This window comes from Bidens hawaiensis, unplaced genomic scaffold (assembly GCF_021521415.1).
Source record: "Bidens hawaiensis isolate Kalapana, Puna unplaced genomic scaffold, B.hawaiensis_p1.1 tig00000905_1, whole genome shotgun sequence".
Taxonomy (NCBI): domain Eukaryota; kingdom Viridiplantae; phylum Streptophyta; class Magnoliopsida; order Asterales; family Asteraceae; genus Bidens; species Bidens hawaiensis.
Genome location: NW_027491053.1, coordinates 384,626 through 408,615, shown reverse-complemented (window position 1 = coordinate 408,615; position 23,990 = coordinate 384,626). Strand labels below are relative to the sequence as shown.

General features: G+C 36.4%; 2 protein-coding genes and 1 pseudogene across 2 annotated transcripts; all 3 read right to left on the bottom strand.

Annotated features, from left to right (window-relative positions):
• Positions 1 to 5,584: 5,584 nt before the first annotated feature.
• On the bottom strand, positions 5,585 to 6,703 carry LOC143547705 (D-xylose-proton symporter-like 2). Its single transcript, XM_077039068.1, has 5 exons — positions 6,662 to 6,703; positions 6,449 to 6,573; positions 6,273 to 6,374; positions 5,749 to 6,168; positions 5,585 to 5,665 (listed from the first exon to the last, which is right to left on the bottom strand). The coding sequence occupies exons 2-5, from the start codon at positions 6,554 to 6,556 to the stop codon at positions 5,585 to 5,587; spliced, it is 711 nt and encodes a 236-aa protein (XP_076895183.1). The 5' UTR covers positions 6,557 to 6,573; positions 6,662 to 6,703.
• A 1,614-nt stretch (positions 6,704 to 8,317) lies between these two features.
• LOC143547302 (monolignol oxidoreductase AtBBE-like 15 pseudogene) lies at positions 8,318 to 9,954 on the bottom strand (annotated as a pseudogene).
• A 1,433-nt stretch (positions 9,955 to 11,387) lies between these two features.
• Positions 11,388 to 13,977, bottom strand: LOC143547291 (D-xylose-proton symporter-like 2). Its single transcript, XM_077038753.1, has 9 exons — positions 13,936 to 13,977; positions 13,723 to 13,847; positions 13,547 to 13,648; positions 13,023 to 13,442; positions 12,877 to 12,939; positions 12,723 to 12,803; positions 12,513 to 12,611; positions 12,118 to 12,255; positions 11,388 to 11,799 (listed from the first exon to the last, which is right to left on the bottom strand). Exons 2-9 carry the CDS (start codon positions 13,828 to 13,830, stop codon positions 11,668 to 11,670), a joined length of 1,143 nt encoding a protein of 380 aa, XP_076894868.1. The 5' UTR covers positions 13,831 to 13,847; positions 13,936 to 13,977; the 3' UTR covers positions 11,388 to 11,667.
• Between the last annotated feature and the right edge of the window lie 10,013 nt (positions 13,978 to 23,990).

Below are 23,990 nucleotides of genomic sequence, written 5' to 3'. Positions count from 1 at the left end.
TAACATTTGTTGGACATTTGAGGTTTAAGATGGCTTGGATTTGCTTCGGACTTGCTTCTATCCCCCTTTTGGTTACCAAATACCCCAGGAATTTTCCGGCTTTGACACCAAATACACATTTAGCGGGATTTAGCTTCATGTTGTATTTGTCAAGGATGTCAAAAGCTACTTCCAAATCCTTAAGGTGGTTCTCCGCCTTCTTTGATTTTACCACCATGTCGTCAATATAGACTTCCATGGTGTCTCCCAATTGTTCTTGAACATCATATTGACTAGTCTTTGATATGTAGCACCTGCATTTCTAAGACCAAACGGCATAGCAATATAAGAATATATGCCCGTAGGGGTTATAAATGTTGTATCCTCTTGATCAGATGGTTCCATCTTGATTTGTTGAAATCCTAATGAAGCATCCATAAAGGTTAACATTTCGTGCCCTGCGGTAGCATCCACCATGGAGTCAATGTGGGGAAGAGGGAAAGGATCCTTGGGACATGCCTTATTTAAATCAATAAAATCGACACATACCCTCCACTTTCCGTTTTTCTTTTGAACTACAACCACATTGGCTAACCATTTTGGATATTTTACTTCCCTAATCATACCTGCCTTCAGTAGTTTCTGTACCTCTTCTTGGATAATCGCATTTGTTTCAGGAGTGAATTTCCTTCTCTTTTGGTGAATAGGCCTGAAAGAAGGATCAATTCCAAGTTTATGGGTTATTACATCTTTAGAAATACTTGTCATATCTTCGTGCTTCCACGCGAAGGTCGACTTTCTTTGGTTTAAGAAGGATACTAGATCCTTCTCAATGGACTCTTATATTTCAACACCTATTAGGAGTTTGCCGTCAGGATCCTTTGGATGCAAGACCACTTCATTAGAGTCTTGTTCCCTAGTCTCCATGACGTTTCTTCTCGCTTTCTGTAATTGCTATGCTTCTCTCAGCTTTTTTGTAGGCTTCATTGAAGAAGTGTAGCAGTCTTTAGCATCTTGCTGGTTGCTCTCGATCTTTGCTATTCCCCATGGGGTAGGGAGTTTTACACACTGGTGATAGGTAGAGGGAACAGCCTTCATTTCGTGTATCCATGGCCTACCAAGAATAACATTGCAACAAGATAATGAATCTATAACACAAAATTTTTGAACAGAATTTACTCCCTCTATATATATGGGTAATTTGATGTCCCCCACTGTATTCTTCGTTTCTCCTCTGAATCCCACAAGAACCGAGGATCTAGGAACAATCTCCGATTCAGGAATATTCATCCTTTTGAGAACTTCTAACTAGATAATGTTGACCAAGCTTCCACCATCAATGAGGATCCTGCGAACATAATGGTTAGAGATAAATAAAGTAATGACTAAACCGTCATGATGAGGATCCTGAACATTGACTCAATTCTCTTCATCGAAGGAGATAACTCTTTGTTCAGTTGTTGTTGAAGTCTTGATCAGCCTTTCACCGTTCTCTAATTTGCATTCTTTGGCGTATTTCTTTGCAGCTGAATAAGAGGTTCCGCATATATCAGATCCTCCAAAGATCATGTTGATGACTTGAGCGTCTGGGGGAGGTGGAGTAGCCTTTTCCGGAACTGGCTCAGGATCATGGGTCCTGATTTTTTTCTCCCGAACAGCTCCTTAAGGTGACCCTTACTGAGGAGGTAGCTTATCTCCTTTCTCAAGGCCATGCAATCCTCTGTCATATTGCCGAAGTCTTCGTGAAAGGCGCACCATTTTGATTTGTCTTTGGGGGGTGGTGCCTTCTCGTTTTTTCTTGGCCATCTTGCTTTGTCGCCCAAGTTCCTGACAGCAAGTATCACTCCTCCCATATCTACGGAGAAGCAATAATCAGATATTCTTGGACAATCTTCATCGTCCTCCTCCTCTTCTACAGTATTGATCTTCTGGCCATTTGGTTTATTGTATGGCTTAGAGTTGTTGTTCCTGAAATAGGGTCCTTGCTTCTTGTCTTGAGACTCCTTTTTCACCGGAGTGCTTAGTTGATCTTGTATTCTTTGATCCTCCTCCAACCTGATGAATCTTAAAGCTATGTTTCGCACTTCATATAAATTTCTGCAAGGGGTCATCACAAGATCTTGATAAAATGGAGAGTCCTTTTGTAATCCCATTTTGAATGCCTCAACAGCTGTCGGGACATCCAAATTTGGAATTTCCAAAGCCTCTCTTCCGAACCTTGTAAGGAACTGCCTAAGAGGTTCCTCACGAGGTTGGACAACTCTATATAAATCACTAGTCAATTTTTCAAAAGATCTACTGCATGAAAATTGACTATTAAACAGATTAATCAAATGGGAAAAGGAATTAATAGAGTAAGGAGGAAGTCTTCGCAGCCATTTAAGGGCGGATCCAGTGAGGGTTGAGCCAAAGCCCTTACACAGGCAAGCTTCCTTCAACCTATCTGGGATCGGGTTGATTTCCATTCTTTCACGATATAAGGCTACATGTTCCTCAGGATCCGTGGACCCATCATATAACTTCATACTAGGGGCAGTAAAGCGCTTTGGTATCTCAGCATCGCAAATTGGTGGAGCAAACCTGGATATGTTAGGCTTCCTTCTGGTACTTCGGGAATGGTTTGATGACTCCTAGTACACTCGATATCATATCCTTGAGCTTTTGTATCTCACGGGCTATTTTTGATTGATTCCAGTATCCTGCATACCACCATGATTAGTGCCAAAAGATAGATTATCATAAATGTTACCTCTTGTGTGATCGAAAGATCTAGCTCCATAGCTACGTCCGGGGTACACTGTTTTAGCCTCAACAGTTGGTCCGGTAGGAGCAACGGTTTGCATGGGTATGAAGTCGCCTTCTTGGACCTCCAATGGCCTGGACCTGGGTTCCTTCACAGGTTCTTTTCCATAAGGATAGTAGGATTCTGGATGCTGATGGATGATGGATTCTGTTTGGAAACCCAAGGATCCTGGTTGAAAGACTGAGGATCCTTGAAGTTGTTGGGTGGAGGATCCTTGACGGAATCCTAAGGGTCCAGATTGGAATTTTGAGGATCCTTGCAAATGGTGATTGAAGGATCTTAAGGGTTGACCTAATGAACCTTGTTGAAGGATAGAGGATCCTTAAGAGTATTGGTCAGAGAATCTTTGTTGAGGAAGGTCCGAGGATCCTTGCTGAGGACAAGTGGATGTTGGACGCCTTTGATCCGGGAAATCCGGAGTGCTGAAATCAAGCATCCTCGGCATAATGGGGCTTGTGTTTTCAGTAGCCTTCTTGGTCCTCTTGATTTCCTCGATCTCGTAGAGGATCCTCTGGTTGGTCTTGTTTTGCTGCTCCATATAACTCTTCATCTGTGAACACAAAACAGAAACATCATTGTTAGCCGTTATCGTTTGGGAGACAGTACTGGATTTTGATTCAGAGAAGACAGCAGTCTCCTTCTTCCGAGCGACTGTTATAGGTTTTTGTGGCTTCGTAGTGCCAGGTAGCGGTGGTAAAGTCACTTGAGCCGGGACACTTGAAGCAGCGGTTGTGGGAATGGTTATTCCTTGAAAGACCATTGAAAGAGTGATTGTAGGGATTGAATAAAGGTATGGATTTTTTTGTGATTAAAGCACCAACAGCCCCACGGTGGGTGCCAAATTGTTTTGGTCAAAAATCAGTCTAAGGATCACGTAACCAAATTTGTATGTGAGGATTGGTGCTTGTATGAACAAAATAATCAAAGTAGTAATTGTAAAGGTTGGACAACGAGATTTATACGAGGAAAATCCCTTGGTAACTAGTATCCCGTCGGCATAAAAACCTTGGGTAGTGAAAACTATCACTACCAACTATATTATCAATGAAAATCATGATTACAAGTGATGAACTTCAGCTAGAAATGAATACAAAGATGTGTAGAAAGTTCTAAGTAAGCCATTCTCGTATGTTATGTGTTGTGTGTGTTTTCTAGCTTTGTTCAGTATATATAGAAGGAAATACAAATGACTAGTAACTAATTATGCTAAAAATCCGGTTGTAATCTTCCATATCTTCTCTTGGCCGTTGCAAAATGGAGAAAACGTGTGTAAAGACTCGGTAAATGCGGCTTCCACGAATGTAGGACACGTAATTGACAAAATCAATCACCTGCACATAAGATAGAAATATTTTCGGAGATAGCTGTTAAGGATCCTTGAACCGTACTGGATCCTTGGTCCTGGCAGCAGACATTTACGAGCGCTGACGATAATTGATCTTCCAGGATAAAAGATCTCAGTCCCAACAGTTATGATCAGCATTTTTTTAAATATATAAATACAAAGGAAGATAACGTATACTAACTAACTCCTATAAATCCGGCCACGTTCGTTTACTCTTTCATGTTGACCATTTAGGAGCGTGGACAGCAAGGAAGACCTGGTAAAATATGCTCTCCATAAAAGTAGGCTTTCTGGTAAGCACTTGTTTAACCTGCAAAAATATATTAGAATATAACTAAAGTCGACTGCTGAGGATCCTTGATCCATCGAGAATCCTTAATCCTGGGAACAGTTGCCAAAAATAGCTGATCCTCAGGAATCAAGAATCCTGGTCCCAACAATTCCATTGGTGAATCTTTTTGGAGATTTCGTGGTGGTTTTTTTATATCGCTATAATTTATTATAATGAACAACTAATGTGATATTTTCAATCTATAAAGAAACTTATATTTTGCTATTACTATGTCATTTAGATTTACATTTATCTGTTTATATAGTTTTTAGTTGTTTAATTTCTAAATTTGTATATGTTTATATCTTTTTAAATGTGCTTACACAATAAGTTTTTCACACCTAAACTTATTTTATGACCTCTAGAGCATTAACAATTCGAGTCGAAACGACTTTGTTTCTCATAACGACACTCCTTGAGGTCTTTATGTATCTACACAAAATAGGTTGCATTCAGTTTATTAATTTTTGTAGTCAAAGTGTTGAGAGTAGATGTCTTAATGTGTTATTTAAATGAGTTGTATATTACTTGTGTTTATAAATAACTTTTGATGGAATGTAAAATTTTAAAATATTTACTTTTTTATATGATTATATTGTTTATTTATTAATTATATTTATTGTTGTTTATTCTATTATTTTTCATTAAATCTTGTTGAAGAAACAACAAGATCTTTCTTTTCTCAGGCGATTGGAAAATAAAGAAATAATTAATCTATTCAAGATAATTACGTATTTACAAAATACAATCTCAATTCATCCTATTTCATTAGATTCAGGATGTGATATTGTTCCGAAGGATGAACCGGATATGGACAGTTCCAACAAGATTTCATTCTTGAACAAAAATCCATTTTTTTATTTATTTCATCTATTCCATGACCGGAACAGGGGAGGCTACACGTTACACTACGATTTTGAATCAGAAGAGAGATTTCAAGAAATGACAGATTTATTCACTCTATCAATAATCGAGCCGGATCTGGTGTATCATAAGAGATTTGACTTTTCTATTGATTCCTATGGATTGGATCCAAACCAATTCTTGAATTGGGTATTCAACTCCAGGTATGAATGTGTGCCGCTCTTTTATTAATGCATCCGGGGTATGAATGTGTGCCGCTCTTTTAAAATTTTATCATTACCTTTAACACCCCAAGTAGTATAGATGCCCGTGTAGCGTCTGAGGCAGCAGAGAACCCTGCTGTCTATAAAACATGCAACAATTCAGTTACAGAAACATGTTTTACAAACTTATAAATTCAAGTTTCAAATTTGAACAATTAAGTACCTGAAAAATTGATGCAGCATAGTAAAGTACACTAGGTTGACCAGCTATCTGCTGAAACAAAACCAAACCCGCACCAATAATCAATGCTTTCAAGCATTTTCCTTGAAACATTTCCCCTATTGTAGCTTCACCTTCCTCACTGATATAAGATAATTCAGCCAAAATATCTTCAACCTCTTGGGTTGCTGAATTATTATCAACATTTTCACCTCTAAGCCGCCTTAAGCAATAAATGGCATATTCTCTTAATTCCTGCATGTCACCTTTTCCTTGAATCGCTCGTAATAATATCCATCTTGGTGAAGCTGGTAACCACCACATCCCGATTCCCATAATAAACGCAAAAGGAATTGCAGTCACGTACATGTACCGCCAACCAGAGTTTATTTCAACTAAAAGACTACCAACCACATAACCTAACTGCAATCAAACAAACATATTATTAACCGTTTTGATCTGAAGGTAGACGGACAACAAAGTCAACGTGTTGTGTAAAAGATCTTCAGAGAAGATGAACTACTTACAACCATTCCCATCACGATAAAGAATTCTTTGAGGGATATTAACCGACCGCGTATCTGACTTGCAGCTGTCTCAGCAATGTACATTGGAGCAGCGTGCATTGCCTAGATAGAAATAAGTTTGTTATAATTTATTAACTTTAATAAATATATATTCAGAAGATGGATTTGTATCTTACCAGTCCGATTCCTATACCGTATATAAAGCGGCCGATCACCATAATTGCAAAACCAGGTGCAAGTGTTGTTACCACGGCGCCAATAATATATGATGCAGCTGAAACCATCAGCTCCCTCCTTCTTCCTTAAATACACACTTATAACTTAATTTTCATCAAAAAATTATGAGTATAAAACTGAAACCTTAGTTCTCAACTTGGAGTATAGCTAACCTAGAAAGTCAGCAACATTAAACGCCAATACAGATCCAATCAAAGCCCATTTTTTTATTTATTTCATCTATTCCATGACCGGAACAGGGGAGGCTACACGTTACACTACGATTTTGAATCAGAAGAGAGATTTCAAGAAATGACAGATTTATTCACTCTATCAATAATCGAGCCGGATCTGGTGTATCATAAGAGATTTGCCTTTTCTATTGATTCCTATGGATTGGATCCAAAACAATTCTTGAATGGGGTATTCAACTCCAGGTATGAATGTGTGCCGCTCTTTTATTAATGCATCCGGGGATTCAGTTTCTCATAAGCAAACCCTATCTCAAATATTTATTCCAAATCCTTCGAAATTACTTCACAATCAGGAAAGTCGAACGTTGTACAATGGAAAATTGTAGTGGATCACATCGTTTTGTTCTTAGTGATCGCACTACAATTGAGCGATTTAATAGTATTGATGTACTATGTTTAAGTGAAAAGTTTCAATCACGTTTATATTCGATTGCAATTAAGACAGACAATCCTTGTCTTGAGGAGAGGATACACTTACTAAAAAAATTGGTTCAAAATTTGAACATTATAATCATGAACAGGAACCAATTGTGTATGTTAAATAATGCTTTACTTTTAGAACATTAATTGGGCTTTGGTTGAGTGGAAAGATGGTTCAACAAAAGTTTAATTGTTGTCTATATTTTCACATGTGACGTTCACGGGCCAATAACCTAGTGATAAATAAAAAGGCACAATAATTTTTATTATGACCTTTTTTTAAGAACGAGGAAGACGGGGGAAGCATTTTTTTTTTTTTTTTGAGTTATGATTTTTTATTAATTTTTTAATAATTTTTTGGAAGGGGTTTTCCACGAATCTTTTTCATCCTTCTCATTTCCATCCCCTTGTAAAATAACTTGACCCAGAATGTGTATACATACATTAAAAGATTATAACAAGATTTAAATGAGTACTCGCATAAATCAAACGAATCAGATCAAACTTAAGAGTTACGAGTTAAGAGTTAAGACATACTTCACATATTTAGTTTGGGGCAACTTCATAGAATAGTAACCAACTTTCAAAAGTGTTCCCTAAACTTTAAAAAGTGTTTCAATTAATTTACTTAACTTTCATGTTTGATTAAATTAAAAATTTTAACATGTTTTTTTAGCCTTTTTCTTTTTTGTTTCACATAGGAAATCTTTTATCTTTTTTTTTAAGTTGACGCTAAGTGGCGACGTGAATTTTAGTCTTTATTTTTAAATTTTAATATAATTAACATTTTTTTAAATTTTTTTAAATTTAACTATATATATTGCAAATTCCGACCCCCACATCTTATCCTTCATTTCTTTCTTGATGCCCAAAAATATCGGTGAGACTTGATTTGAAGATTTAGTGACCCGATTTGGATAAATTATGCATCAGTGACATAATTAAAACACTTTTAAAGGTTGGTTACTATTCTATAAGATTTTTCCGTTTAGTATTTCTTTTCTATCATAGAATTGCATATAAATATAAAATTAATATATTATACTAGAACATAAATTCCAACGTAGTTCCCATGCTTGTTTATCACACACCCACAGAAACATAAAAGTAAAACAAAACAAATAACATCTTAATTGTAAATTACTTGTTTACCCTTTCCCATATTCACAATTCTGAATGTTGGAGTTCACTTCTCAAGGGTAAAATAGGTATGCTTTGTTCATGTTTGAAGAAGTTTTCAGGATCAAACTCAGTCTTGATCTTGACCAACCTATTGAAGTTGTCTTTGAAATACTTTGCTCCCCAAGAACTTGCCTTGACAAAACTAGTGTCATCACCATTTTTGTCATTCATTCCAAGATCAAGATCTCTGTAGTTTGCATAAGCTTGTCTTGGAAACATCGAAACATATTGAGCCATGTAGTTATAAAGCTTCCTAATCCAATCAACATGCTTGGTCACATCTTCTTCAGGGCTCATCCAACTTGTCAAATACTGAATCATGAACAACGTCCCATTTCTATGAGGAAATGGGATTGATGATTCCGAAATCCTGCTCATCATGCCTCCATATGGGTTCCAGATTGTTAAGGGACCATCTTCTTCCAAGAATCTTTGCCAGATTCCTTCTAAACCCTTTTCTGGAATAGGGTCTTTTACAAAATCTGATTTTGCTTTGAAGTAGTTCAAGAAAGCCGGTTTTCCGGCTAGTAGGACGCTGGTGGGGACGGATCTTGGGTAGCCCGCGATGAACAAGACCGATTCCAACCAACTCATTTCAATGCAATCTTGTTTCTTCATACCCAATTCAGGAAAACTTTGTTTCATGATGTCTTGAAGTCTATTTACATCACCGAGAAATAGTGCGTTGTAAATTGTAATTATGGTTCTTTTATTTGTGTTTGGGATGTTTGTAGGTTGAATGATAACCCTAATGAAAAGATCTTCATCAAGTTTGTCAGCAACTTGTTGCCACTTGTAAAGAATCTTGGTCGCGCCTTGTTCTAGCGTACGTGCAACGTTAAAAACTGTGACAGTTTCTGGGACTGGTACGAGTTTTAGTTTCCAGGAAACTATGACACCGAAACTGCCCCCACCACCTCCTCGGATAGCCCAAAAAACATCCTCCCCCATGGCTTCCCGGTCCAATATCCGACCATTTGCGTCAATTAACTTTACGTCGAGTGCATTATCAGCCCCGAGTCCGAACTTTCTCATCATGGGACCGTATGCACCACCCGTGATGTGACCACCGACACCTAGGCTCGTGCATAGCCCGGCTGGGACCCCATGAGTCTTGCTTTTCTCCGCTACTCGGAAATAAAGCTCACCAACGGTTGCACCAGCCTCAACCCAAACCAAACCATCCTCAATGTCAACATAAACGGCACGAAGTTTGGATAAGTCGATAAGGACATACGGAGGGTCCATAACGGATGTATAGGAGATTCCTTCATAATCATGCCCTCCACTTCTAAACCGAAGATGAATATTATTCTTCTTCGCACAAATTACTGCGTTTTGGATATGGGTTTCGCTTAACGGGGTGAAAATAGCCTCGGGTTTCAGTGCATTTGGGCCAATGCAGCGGAGATTTAAGGCGGTCGAGTTCAAAAGGGGTGTGAAAGAAGGACTGTTTGGGGTGTAAAAAATTTTGGGCAGTTGGGTTATGGAGTATGTAGAAAGACATTCATAGAAGCTATCATGAATTTGGTTTGAAGAACAAAAGGGAGAAAGTGTTGCTAGAAAGACTAGAAGCACAATGAATCTTGAAAAATACTCCATTTTTAAAGATCGGATCTTAGTGATTGTGGTTTGGGAAGTTTTGATAAAGAGAACACATATATATGGATTAATTTTTAATTGTCCAATGTCAATAGTCTAAAGATTTGATATTCTATTCATGGCTTTAGCTTTAATAAACAAACTTTAGTTTTTTCTATACATTTTATTTAGTAAAAAGACTGCTAAATTTAGATATATAATTGCTTTGAAGCAAGAACATAAACATGAGTGTAGTGGAAAAAATGCCACCTTTTTGTTGGCAACACTCATCCTCTTGTGGTCTTGTCCCACACAAACATGGAAGAAACAAGCAGATATACTATCGACCAATCATTTTCTTTTATAATATATATAAAATCGACTATCATTTTCTTTTACAACATAAATAAAGATAATATTTTATTTTGTGAAAAAATATAGTATCGTTTATACAACAAATTATAATAGACTATAAACAATACATACATAAAATATAACACAACTTTGGAGCTGTTTGGTAACCTCTTAATGATTTTAAGAGGCTACCTCTGAATTGGTTAGAGGTAAAATGTATTTGGTGACATCTTTTAATGGCTCGTGAAACCTCTTAATAATTAAGTTTCAGAGACATGCAGAATGATTCAGATGCTACCTCTTAATCAATCAAACCACTTAAAGATTCAACATTATACTGTCAAAGAGCCCCTCAAACTAACAAGAATCAAACAAAAAGAAAAGATTTGGCTTATACCATGTATTATGGACATCTGTTTTCCAAGATGCTGAGACTAGAGCTTGGCAAATGTTTGTTCATTATTCACCTATGTAAAACAAATTCGTGTTTGTTTCTTCATTTTAAGTTTATTTTAAAAAATATCTATCAATCAATCATACCCAGTGAAATCCTACCAATAACAAAGATATGTAGGTGGGAAGGATGGGATGTAAACACACCGTACCTCTATCCTATCCTCAATATAATAGAGAGGTCGCTTCCAAAGATATAATAGAGAGGTCGCTTCCAAAGAGACCCTCAGCTCTAAATATCGTATGTATGAGAGAATATAAAAAGAAATTAAAGTTCAACAGTAATATAATTAATATAACACTTAGTAGTAGTAGCAGCAGTAATAATAATAAGAACAAAATACAATGAAATAATAAGAACAAAATACAACAAAAAAAATACATAATATATAAAAAGAAAATAGCATAATAGCGTGTGGCCAAAATTAAGGAAAAGATAAGCCTTGAGATATTACTTTCTTCTTAAAAGTACTTAACTTTAATTATACGTCTCCAAGAATTCTTATCCTCAACTATGTCCTCATAGAGGTTTAGGTCTAACAAATCATGTCTAATCCTCTCATGCCAAGTCAATTTAGACTGGCCTCTAAATATATATAAAAATACCTATTTGTGTTTGAAGTTACTAAAAATCATTATATGTGTGTTTTGGTAGGTGTGTGTCCCATAAGCAATCTTTCCCTTGATGTGACCTTCAAGATAAGCCAAATGGGAGTATGGAATGACAAAATAACCAATGATTGGTTGAGAGATGGACACATTCACCAACTAAAACCACATCATAATAATACAAATACTAATAAATAAATAAAACAGATAAATGTCATAAACAATATTGGTAAATTTCAAAGTTGCATCTTACACTTTTATAATGATGATTAGTGAGTTGAGTATGCCATATTTATATACCAAACCAAGATTCCCATTCTTTTTTCTTATAAGAGTTTAGCCTCAATTTCCTCCAGTGTCAGCCCTTTAGTTTCTGGCACTTTGAAGAAGATGAAAACCAGAGACGCCACTGCTATTACTCCAAATATGAAGAACAGTATCCCAGCCCCTAGCAACGTCTGCAACCACAAGCAAAAGTATTTATTGTAAGAAATGGCTCTCGGTGTACGAAGGGAAGAAAAAATACGCACGGTGCATAACAAAATTGAACTAGAGTAATGATGATTAGCTACAGTTTACAAGTAGCACAATTGTTATTACTCTAGTTCAATTTTTTTGTAGCGTAGGGTAATTGCGAAAATGCCACTGCGTGAATTTTCCCTTCAATTCATACACTTCACACCATAAAACTTATTTGTATTGGATCCTAATAAGTGTAAGTGTGTGTGTGTGTGTGTGTGTGTGTGTGTGAAGATACAGCAGAAGTGAAAACGTACCTGTAATGGAGAGAATGCAAATGTGACTAATGCATTGGCGCCAAAGTTCACAAGAACCGCTATACTCAATCCACGCCCTCGTAAACGTAAGGGAAAGATTTCAGATATCATCAACCAACCAATAGGACCAAAAGATATCTGCACCAAATTATTTTCTTAATAATTTATTTATATACTACATTTAGGCACCAATCCAACTCATTTTACTTATAAATAGGTTATTTTGAAATGAAACATGTAAATGTGTCAAACAGGTCGAAATATCCATATCTGTATTTGTAATGCATAGAACCTCCTAAATCATTATATTTAAAGAAACTATATTATTATTGAAATAACATAACTTTTGTAGTACATAATGTCACCCATGCAACTTGGCAAATGTGCCCTTATACCTGATAGCATCCAACATACACCAGCAATGCAGCAACAGCTACTGCAGGCGCATTACTGAGGTAAGTGTAAAATGATCCCATGAGAAACAATGCCACTACCTGCAAAACAATATAAAAACAAACAATATTTGCACATGTAAAGAAAGGTGACTAGCTGTTTAATAGGTTTTTAAACTAATAGTTTAGAATAATATGAGAATTAGAATTTACAATGCCAGAAACGCCCCCGAGAAGCAATGGTCTCCTCCCAAGTTTGTCAACAACCAAAACAGCCACACCAGTCATGATTAACTAGCATAAATCAAATAAGACACGTGTTATACAAACTAACATATCGATGTTTCTTTTAAACTTTTATCATTACCTTTAACACCCCAAGTAGTATAGATGCCCGTGTAGCGTCTGAGGCAGCAGAGAACCCTGCTGTCTATAAAACATGCAACAATTCAGTTACAGAAACATGTTTTACAAAATTATAAATTCAAGTTTCAAATTTGAACAATTAAGTACCTGAAAAATTGATGCAGCATAGTAAAGTACACTAGGTTGACCAGTTATCTGCTGAAACAAAACCAAACCCGCACCAATAATCAATGCTTTCAAGCATTTTCCTTGAAACATTTCCCCTATTGTAGCTTCACCTTCCTCACTGATATAAGATAATTCAGCCAAAATATCTTCAACCTCTTGGGTTGCTGAATTATTATCAACATTTTCACCTCTAAGCCGCCTTAAGCAATAAATGGCATATTCTCTTAATTCCTGCATGTCACCTTTTCCTTGAATCGCTCGTAATAATATCCATCTTGGTGAAGCTGGTAACCACCACATCCCGATTCCCATAATAAACGCAAAAGGAATTGCAGTCGCGTACATGTACCGCCAACCAGAGTTTATTTCAACTAAAAGACTACCAACCACATAACCTAACTGCAATCAAACAAACATATTATTAACCGTTTTGATCTGAAGGTAGACGGACAACAAAGTCAACGTGTTGTGTAAAAGATCTTCAGAGAAGATGAACTACTTACAACCATTCCCATCACGATAAAGAATTCTTTTAGGGATATTAACCGACCGCGTATCTGACTTGCAGCTGTCTCAGCAATGTACATTGGAGCAGCGTGCATTGCCTAGATAGAAATAAGTTTGTTATAATTTATTAACTTTAATAAATATATATTCAGAAGATGGATTTGTATCTTACCAGTCCGATTCCTATACCGTATATAAAGCGGCCGATCACCATAATTGCAAAACCAGGTGCAAGTGTTGTTACCACGGCGCCAATAATATATGATGCAGCTGAAACCATCAGCTCCCTCCTTCTTCCTTAAATACACACTTATAACTTAATTTTCATCAAAAAATTATGAGTATAAAACTGAAACCTTAGTTCTCAACTTGGAGTATAGCTAACCTAGAAAGTCAGCAACATTAAACGCCAATACAGATCCAATCAAAGCCCATTTTTTTATTTATTTCATCTATTCCATGACCGGAACAGGGGAGGCTACACGTTACACTACGATTTTGAATCAGAAGAGAGATTTCAAGAAATGACAGATTTATTCACTCTAGCAATAATCGAGCCGGATCTGGTGTATCATAAGAGATTTGCCTTTTCTATTGATTCCTATGGATTGGATCCAAAACAATTCTTGAATGGGGTATTCAACTCCAGGTATGAATGTGTGCCGCTCTTTTATTAATGCATCCGGGGATTCAGTTTCTCATAAGCAAACCCTATCTCAAATATTTATTCCAAATCCTTCGAAATTACTTCACAATCAGGAAAGTCGAACGTTGTACAATGGAAAATTGTAGTGGATCACATCGTTTTGTTCTTAGTGATCGCACTACAATTGAGCGATTTAATAGTATTGATGTACTATGTTTAAGTGAAAAGTTTCAATCACGTTTATTTTCGATTGCAATTAAGACAGACAATCCTTGTCTTGAGGAGAGGATACACTTACTAAAAAAATTGGTTCAAAATTTGAACATTATAATCATGAACAGGAACCAATTGTTGGAATACCGTATGCCCGAGACACATAATTAGGTTAATGTGGCTAGTCGTGTTTGATCCAAGTCGGGTCATACCCAATAACGAGTTAGACACACACCAATTATGTATTTGTTGAGATATGATCTATAAAACAAATACAGAACACGACACATTCAGAAATCGGGTTTCTGAATAATTACTTGAAAGTGTTAAATAAATTAATTGGTTAATTTATTTATTCAAATAATTATTATTGGAATGATTATTTAAACATGTGTTCTTTTATAAAATGGTTTATAAAAGAAGGGGTGTTTATATATTTTATAAGGTATAAAATATATATATCATTTAAAACATGAGTCACATACACTCCATACACTTGGTCAAAGTTGGTAAAGAGTTGATGTAGGTTGAGTAAGACTTACTTGACCAAGACCTAACCAAGGATTTGATTGAGATATGATCTCATTTTAAAATAGCATCAACATACTTTCAAGAAAAGGAGAGATATATACAATAACTTTTCTCTCTTGCTTTTGGTTCGGCCGAAGACAAGAAAAGAAGAGGTTCGGGTCTCGTTTTTCTCGTGTTCAAGCTCCCTAACATAGCTCGGTGTGTGTTGGAGGCTCGGGGTATCTTCCGTTTGAGGATCTTCCCTTTGAAAGTCTAGCATCAACATCATCATCTTCTTCAACCATCAACTACATCTCTTAAAGGTTTAAGAATGTAAGTTTTACAATCTTTGATAGTTTAGTTTTTTCCCGTATTATTTGATCTTTTGTCTCGGGTTTCTAATCTTAAGATTAATGGTAATCTTGAAACAAGAATAAAGGGTTATTCATAGATTAACATATCATATAAACTTGTAATATATATATATATATATGGATACATATGTTTAAGTTTGTGATTATCACGCTTCCGCCTTAATTAATGACTAGTTAAATGGTTAACTAAGTTTAAAATTTCCATAGAAACCCAACAAATGGCATCAAGAGCCGGGATACGGGAAACTAAGCTTCGGGTTTTCGGTTTTATATTTTCCCCTTGAAAGATTTTATACAAAAAATTAACATGCATGATTTTTTGTATTTAATCTTGTTATATTTTTTTGGCTTTGTTCAAAAAAAATATATATATATATATATATAAAACCGAGTAAATGGGCCGAAGCCCAATTGGGGTGATATTGGGCCGAAGCCCACTTGTTTTGGTTATTGGGCTAATCGAAAAAAAAAAGGGGGAGAAAGCTATATGGGCCGAAGCCCATTTTTGGTTAAATGGGCCGAAGCCCATGAGACTTCCTATTGGGCCGAAGCCCATGTGTTTTGCACATGTGGGCCGAAGCCCATAATCAAATTATTGGGTTGGACTAGGCCCGATAAGGTCAAGGGGTTTTGGAACGGGTTCCTAAGACATAACGGGTTATGTTTGTTAAAACTAGACCGAGCCGTAGACCAAATGGATGTTTGTTGTGATTGTAATTAATTATTCAAAGTTTCGGTTTGTAATAATTAATTAGGGGCAATTTTGTAATTATTTATTCATATGGGTATGTAATAAATAGATTACTTGCAATATCTTTATTTTGTAGAAAAATTTATTAGGACATTTGTTTTGTAAAATTAAAGAAGGTTGCAAAATTGGAAGCTAAGGTCCAAATTACAAGCCCATTGGATCACAAAAGGGGTTGAAGAAGATGCTCGACGTTTTTGGATGCGGGATTGAGTGGGAGCTACAACATCCATGTGTCATGTGTCCCTTAGGATCGGACCTAAGACACACACTTGTTTCGGCTAACAAGTGTGGTCTAACTTAGTGGCTCGTGTCTAGTATAATTGTGTATGCTTGTTAATTGATTGTTTGATTATGTGGTTGTTAGATATTAGGATATCAACTTCGTCACATAGAATTAATTAACAAAGCATAAAACGGGTTCTAATAATTATCGGTAATCACGTGACACGTAGTTTAATAAAATGGATTTATTAACTAGCCGTCTCACGCCCATAATAAAATGGTTTTATTATAAATTAGAATTTTTGAAAATGGTTTCAAAATTATCATGTTACTAAATGCATGTTAGAACATGATTTAAAGTTTTACAACTAGAATTATTAAAACTAAAAATCCCTTTTAAAATTAAGGATAACAAGTTAAACACCATCCTTTTGTATAATGCTTAACATATTAGTAAGCTCTTAGTGGGAAAAAGGTCACCTAACCGCGTAGAGTAAATTAATATGTTGAGGTAATATTGGCATATAAATGGGAAAAAGGTCACCTAACCGTTTGTATGTTGATATTACAAGTTGATACAAGTAGGACGACTTAAATTAGAACCATGTGAAGAGGGTCACCCAAGTATGGGGTCTAATAGGTGTTGATGGGATAAACATGCCGACACGAAATATGATTTCGAACCGGTCCCATAAACTCTAGAAGTTGCAAAAGGGTTTGCAATTGTTATGAATAACTACCTTGATAAACCGACAATGGGAAAAAGGTCACCTAACCGGAGTCGTGTTTATCGTTGGATTCTAGATTTTAATTATTAATTATATTTGGTATATATATAAAAGGGTATTAATAATTAAAATATGTAAAACACTAAAATGAACTTAATTAAAATTCTGCAGATGGCAGCACACGTCGACGACAACATAATCCCTAACGTCCAAAACGTATCTCTCCGATCTATTCTCGCTAAAGACCGTCTTAACCACAATAACTTTTCGGATTGGTTCCAAAATTTAAGGATTGTTCTAAAACAAGAAAAATTATATCATGTTTTGGAAACACCTATCCCCAACGAACCGGAAGAGGGAAGTGAGGTCGAATACATGAATTGGGTCAAACACACGGAAGATTCCATTCAAGTGTCATGCCTCATGTTGGCGACTATGGTTCCCGAAATCCAAAAGGATTTCGAAAACCATAATGCGTACGACATGATTACTCAACTTAAGGAAATGTTCCTTAAGCAATCGAGGGTTGAAAGGTTCGAAACGGTTCTAGCCTTGCATGCATGTAGAATGGATGATAATCAACCAGTTTCAACTTATGTACTTAAGATGAAAAGTTACATTGATCGCCTCACCAAGCTCAATTGTCCCATCTCAAAAGAGTTAGCAACGGATTTGATCCTTAACTCTTTGTCGAAAAGGTTCGACACTTTCGTGTTAAATTATAACATGAATGGGTGGGACAAAAACATTGGAGAACTTCACTCAATGCTTAAAACAGCCGAGGCGAGCATGGGTAAAAGGGTTTTACCCGTGTTTGCGATCAATGAAGGTGGATCCAAGAATCGATCTCAGCCCAATCCTAAGGCTAAGGTAGCAAAAAGAAAGGGTCCTCCTGTGCATCTTAAGGGTAAGGGCAAGGCACCGGTTATGGCAAAGAAACAAAAGGTTGTGGAACCGAGGGGTCATAAGGATGATCCTTGTTTTGGTTGTGGGGAGACCGGACATTGGAAACGCAATTGCCCGGTCTACCTAAAAGAGCTAAGAGACAAGAGGAATGCGGGGCATGCCTCGGGTAATGTCTTTATGATTAATATTGAGCTAAATCTTATTTCTTCTAACACATGGGTATTGGATACCGGATGTGGAACTCATATTTGCAATTGGTTGCAGGGGTTCAAAAGGAATGAAGACTTAAAGAAGGGCGAAGTGAGTCTTTTCATGGGCAACGGTGCAAGGGTGCATGTGGTCGCTAGAGGAGACTTCACTTTATCGCTTCCAAGTGGTTTGGAAGTTGTTTTGAGAAATGTTTTGTATGCTCCTAGTTTGACTAGGAACATTATTTCCGTGCACCTTCTTAGACAATGTAACTTTGACTTTAAATTTGTAAAATCAGAAATGCATGTATCATCTAATGGTATCTTTTATTTTAAAGCTGTACCAAACAACGGTATTTATGAATTGGTTCATGACAATACCTCAAATAGCTCATTATACCAAACTTCCACTAAAAGACTCAAAAAGGATTTGAGTGATTCCTACATTTGGCATTGTCGTCTTGGACACATAAACAAGAATCGTGTAAATACTCTCCAAAAGAATGGTCTTTTGAAAACAAATGAGTTAGGTTCGTTTGATGAGTGTGAATCTTGTATTCAAGGCAAGATGACCAAAGAACCTTTTAAAGGTACAAATGAGAGGGCTAAGGACTTGTTAGGTATCATACATACGGATGTATGCGGACCTCTCAAGCCCACTAGTAGGAATAGTGAAAGGCATTACCTTTACCGACGATTTTAGTCGATATGGGTATGTGTATCTAATGAAACACAAATATGAAGCCTTTGAAATGTTCAAGGAATTTCAAAATGAAGTACAAAATCAGCTCGACCGAACAATCAAGGTACTCCGCTCCGATAGAGGAGGCGAATACCTAAGTGATGCTTTTCAATGTCATCTTAGAGATTGTGGAATTATTTCACAGTTCACTCCTCCTGGAACTCCTCAACATAACGGAGTATCCGAGAGGAGGAATAGAACACTGTTGGACATGGTTCGATCAATGATGGCACGAAGCTCACTACCGCCATCATTTTGGGGATATGCGCTACTTACAGCGGCTCGTATTTTGAATATGGCCCCGACCAAAAAGGTGGATCGAATACCCTATGAAGTGTGGCATGGAAAGGTTCCATCCTTTTCATATTTAAGGGTATGGGGATGCATAGTTTATGTTAAACGTGACACCCCAAATAAGCTTGAGGCTCGATCCATCAGGTGTATCTTCATAGGATACCCAAAGGATGATATAGGATATATATTCTATGATCCTAGTGAACAAAAAGTGTTTATTTCACGCAAAGGATACTTCTTAGAAACTAGGTTCCTTATGGAAGGACCTAGTGAAAAAAGAGTGGAACTTGAAGAGGTTCAAGAATCACTAGATGATACACAGTTGGTCGATACTAGTTTTCAACACGAGGATGTTGAAGGTGATCAAATGGTTGATCATACACACGTTGCTCGCAGATCTAGTAGGATTAGTCAACCTCCCAAGAAATATGGATTTCTCGTGGATGATTGCTACTTGGTCGATTCGAATGAACCGATCTCCTACGAAGATGCTATGTCACAACCTGATTGTGACAAGTGGCTTGAAGCCATGAGCGCCGAGATGCAATCCATGCACGATAACCAAGTTTGGGAATTGGTTAATCGTCCACTTAACTCCAAAATGGTTGGATGTAAGTGGGTCTTCAAGAAGAAGACCGATATGCATGGAAATTTAGATACTTACAAAGCACGACTTGTAGCAAAAGGTTTCACGCAAACTCAAGGGATTGATTATGATGAAACCTTCTCGCCGGTCGCGATGCTTAAGTCGATCAGGATATTATTTGCCATTGCAGCTCATTTTGATTATGAGATATGGCAAATGGATGTCAAGACCGCTTTTCTTAATGGATATCTTGAGGAAGATGTCCATATGGTTCAGCCTGAAGGTTTTGTCGATCCATCTAATCCTGATAAAGTATGTAAGTTAAGGAAATCAATCTACGGGTTGAAACAAGCATCACGGATGTGGAATCATCGTTTTAATGAAGAAATCAAAGCGTTTGGTTTCGTCCAAAACGGTGATGAGGCGTGTGTGTATAAATGGGCTAGTGGGAGTATAATCATGTTCCTTATTTTGTATGTCGATGATATACTTTTATTTGGAAATGATATACCAAGTATGGAAAACGTTAAAGCGTGGTTAAGTAGTCGTTTCTCAATTAAGGATCTTGGAGAAACGACATATATCTTGGGAATAAAGGTCTATAGGGATAGACAAAGGAAATTGATCGGACTCAATCAAAGTGCGTACATTGATAAAATCCTGAAAAGGTTCAGGATGGAAAACTCTAAGAAAGGTTTGGTACCTATTCCTAGAGGAACCGTGTTAAGCTCATCCCAAAGTCCTAGCTCTAAGGAAGAGCAGGATAGGATGAAGCATGTTCCTTATGCTTCGGCAATAGGATCTATTATGTATGCAATGATGTGCACCAGACCGGACGTCTCGTATGCTTTAAGCATAACGAGTAGATACCAGCACAACCCAGGTGACAGTCATTGGATGGCTGTCAAGAATATATTAAAATACCTTAGAAGGACTAAGGATATGTTTTTAATATATGGGTCTAGTGAGGAGGAACTCGTCGTAAAGGGTTACGTGGATGCGAGTTTCCAAACTGACCGAGATGATTCTCGGTCACAGTCGGGATATGTCTTCATTTTGAATGGAGGCGCTGTCTCTTGGAAGAGTTCGAAGCAGGATGTTGTCGCGTTATCCACTACAGAATCTGAGTACATCGCCGCTTCAATGGCAGCCCAAGAGGCTGCATGGATGAAAAAGTTCATCATGGATCTAGGGATTATCTCTACCATTCAGGAGCCCCTAGAGATATTCTGTGACAATGAGGGTGCTATTGCACAGATCAAGGAGCCTCGTGCTCATCAGAAAACGAGGCACATTGAGCGCAGATTCAACTACATAAGGGATGAAGTTGAAAAGAGAAAGATATGTATTCATAAAGTTCATACCGATCAAAATATTGCGAACCCACTCACGAAGCTCCTCGATAGGCCAAAGCATGAGGGTCATGTTTGTGCATTAGGACTTCGGTATTCTAGTGAGTGGATTTAATCTGTGTTTAGTGTTTATATAAGAACGAATGTAATGGGTATCTCATGAAAATTAATTATGTTTTAATTATTCAATGAGTTATGTTCTATATTTGCATGTTTAATCCATGAATGACTTATGTTGTTCTAAACGTCCGTAGTCGATCATACTTGTGGGAACAAGTATGAAGGTAAGACTATTATGAACCCGTATTGGTTGATATTCATATGATGAATATAGGGCATAGGTTTGCCACCAAAGTTCATAGATATTTGTGGGATACAAATATTGGACTGACCCGCTCTCAAGGATCACTGCATGGAGTTAGTGTAACTAATCATAAGTAATCCTTGAGTAAAGGCGAGTATCATTGTTTCCTTTGACCTGAGATGCATATTGGATCTGGTTTTTCATCAAGTCTGATAACTTGACTCTCTTCTTTGTTATTTCGGTAACACGATGACGTAAAAGAAAGAGCTCAGATATCATACGAGATGTCAACGAGGATGTATGCAGTCAAGATGGGATTTGTTCCTCTTATGTGTTGAGAGTTTAGATGTATAAGGCCTGTTAAGTTAAATCATTGAGAGAATGATCACTCTGTGTCTCTTCGATTTGACAGGACATCTAGTAACAAAGGGATGTAGTGATAAGACTTACCTATATCATATCAAGTATGGACTTGAAGGGGATGATGTTATTGAATGGCACTTAGTCAAACACACTAGGGATGGTGACCTGTTGTTAGGCGGTATTCACCATTAGCATTAACTTCCTATGAGTCTCGTGCAAGTGGGAGATTGTTGGAATACCGTATGCCCGAGACACATAATTAGGTTAATGTGGCTAGTCGTGTTTGATCCAAGTCGGGTCATACCCAATAACGAGTTAGACACACACCAATTATGTATTTGTTGAGATATGATCTATAAAACAAATACAGAACACGACACATTCAGAAATCGGGTTTCTGAATAATTACTTGAAAGTGTTAAATAAATTAATTGGTTAATTTATTTATTCAAATAATTATTATTGGAATGATTATTTAAACATGTGTTCTTTTATAAAATGGTTTATAAAAGAAGGGGTGTTTATATATTTTATAAGGTATAAAATATATATATCATTTAAAACATGAGTCACATACACTCCATACACTTGGTCAAAGTTGGTAAAGAGTTGATGTAGGTTGAGTAAGACTTACTTGACCAAGACCTAACCAAGGATTTGATTGAGATATGATCTCATTTTAAAATAGCATCAACATACTTTCAAGAAAAGGAGAGATATATACAATACCTTTTCTCTCTTGCTTTTGGTTCGGCCGAAGACAAGAAAAGAAGAGGTTCGGGTCTCGTTTTTCTCGTGTTCAAGCTCCCTAACATAGCTCGGTGTGTGTTGGAGGCTCGGGGTATCTTCCGTTTGAGGATCTTCCCTTTGAAAGTCTAGCATCAACATCATCATCTTCTTCAACCATCAACTACATCTCTTAAAGGTTTAAGAATGTAAGTTTTACAATCTTTGATAGTTTAGTTTTTTCCCGTATTATTTGATCTTTTGTCTCGGGTTTCTAATCTTAAGATTAATGGTAATCTTGAAACAAGAATAAAGGGTTATTCATAGATTAACATATCATATAAACTTGTAATATATATATATATATATATATATATATGGATACATATGTTTAAGTTTGTGATTATCACGCTTCCGCCTTAATTAATGACTAGTTAAATGGTTAACTAAGTTTAAAATTTCCATAGAAACCCAACACCAATTGTGTATGTTAAACAATGCTTTACTTTTAGAACATTAATTGGGCTTTGGTTGAGTGGAAAGATGGTTCAACAAAAGTTTAATTGTTGTCTATATTTTCACATGTGACGTTCACGGGCCAATAACCTAGTGATAAATAAAAAGGCACAATAATTTTTATTATGACCTTTTTTTAAGAACGAGGAAGACGGGGGAAGCATTTTTTTTTTTTTTAAGTTATGATTTTTTATTAATTTTTTAATAATTTTTAGGGGGGGGGTTTTCCACGAATCTTTTTCATCCTTCTCATTTCCATCCCCTTGTAAAATAACTTGACCCAGAATGTGTATACATACATTAAAAGATTATAACAAGATTTAAATGAGTACTCGCATAAATCAAACGAATCAGATCAAACTTAAGAGTTACGAGTTAAGAGTTAAGACATACTTCACATATTTAGTTTGGGGCAACTTCATAGAATAGTAACCATCTTTCAAAAGTGTTCCCTAAACTTTAAAAAGTGTTTCAATTAATTTACTTAACTTTCATGTTTGATTAAATTAAAAATTTTAACATGTTTTTTTTGCCTTTTTCTTTTTTGTTTCACATAGGAAATCTTTTTATCTTTTTCTTTAAGTTGACGCTAAGTGGCGACGTGAATTTTAGTCTTAATTTTTAAATTTTAATATAATTAACATTTTTTTAAATTTTTTAAATTTAACTATATATATTGCAAATTCCGACCCCCACATCTTATCCTCCATTTCTTTCTTGATGCCCAAAAAAATCGGTGAGACTTGATTTGAAGATTTAGTGACCCGATTTGGATAAATTATGCATCATTGACCTAATTAAAACACTTTTGAAGGTTGGTTACTATTCTATAAGATTTTTCCGTTTAGTATTTCTTTTCTATCATAGAATTGCATATAAATATAAAATTAATATATTATACTAGAACATAAATTCCAACGTAGTTCCCATGCTTGTTTATCACACACCCACAGAAACATAAAAGTAAAACAAAACAAATAACATCTTAATTGTAAATTACTTGTTTACCCTTTCCCATA

Bases quoted from the DNA above. Each gene is read 5' to 3' on its own strand.
- LOC143547705 (XM_077039068.1), bottom strand. From the start codon at position 6,556: ATGGTTTCAGCTGCATCATATATTATTGGCGCCGTGGTAACAACACTT. The intron at 6,169-6,272 runs GTAAGTAGTTCA...GTTTGATTGCAG, and splicing joins TTATCGTGATGGGAATGGTT to TTAGGTTATGTGGTTGGTAG. The intron at 5,666-5,748 runs GTACTTAATTGT...CATGTTTTATAG, and splicing joins ATGCTGCATCAATTTTTCAG to ACAGCAGGGTTCTCTGCTGC.
- LOC143547291 (XM_077038753.1), bottom strand. From the start codon at position 13,830: ATGGTTTCAGCTGCATCATATATTATTGGCGCCGTGGTAACAACACTT. The intron at 13,443-13,546 runs GTAAGTAGTTCA...GTTTGATTGCAG, and splicing joins TTATCGTGATGGGAATGGTT to TTAGGTTATGTGGTTGGTAG. The intron at 12,256-12,512 runs GTATAAGGGCAC...AATTTGGTGCAG, and splicing joins TGTATGTTGGATGCTATCAG to ATATCTTTTGGTCCTATTGG.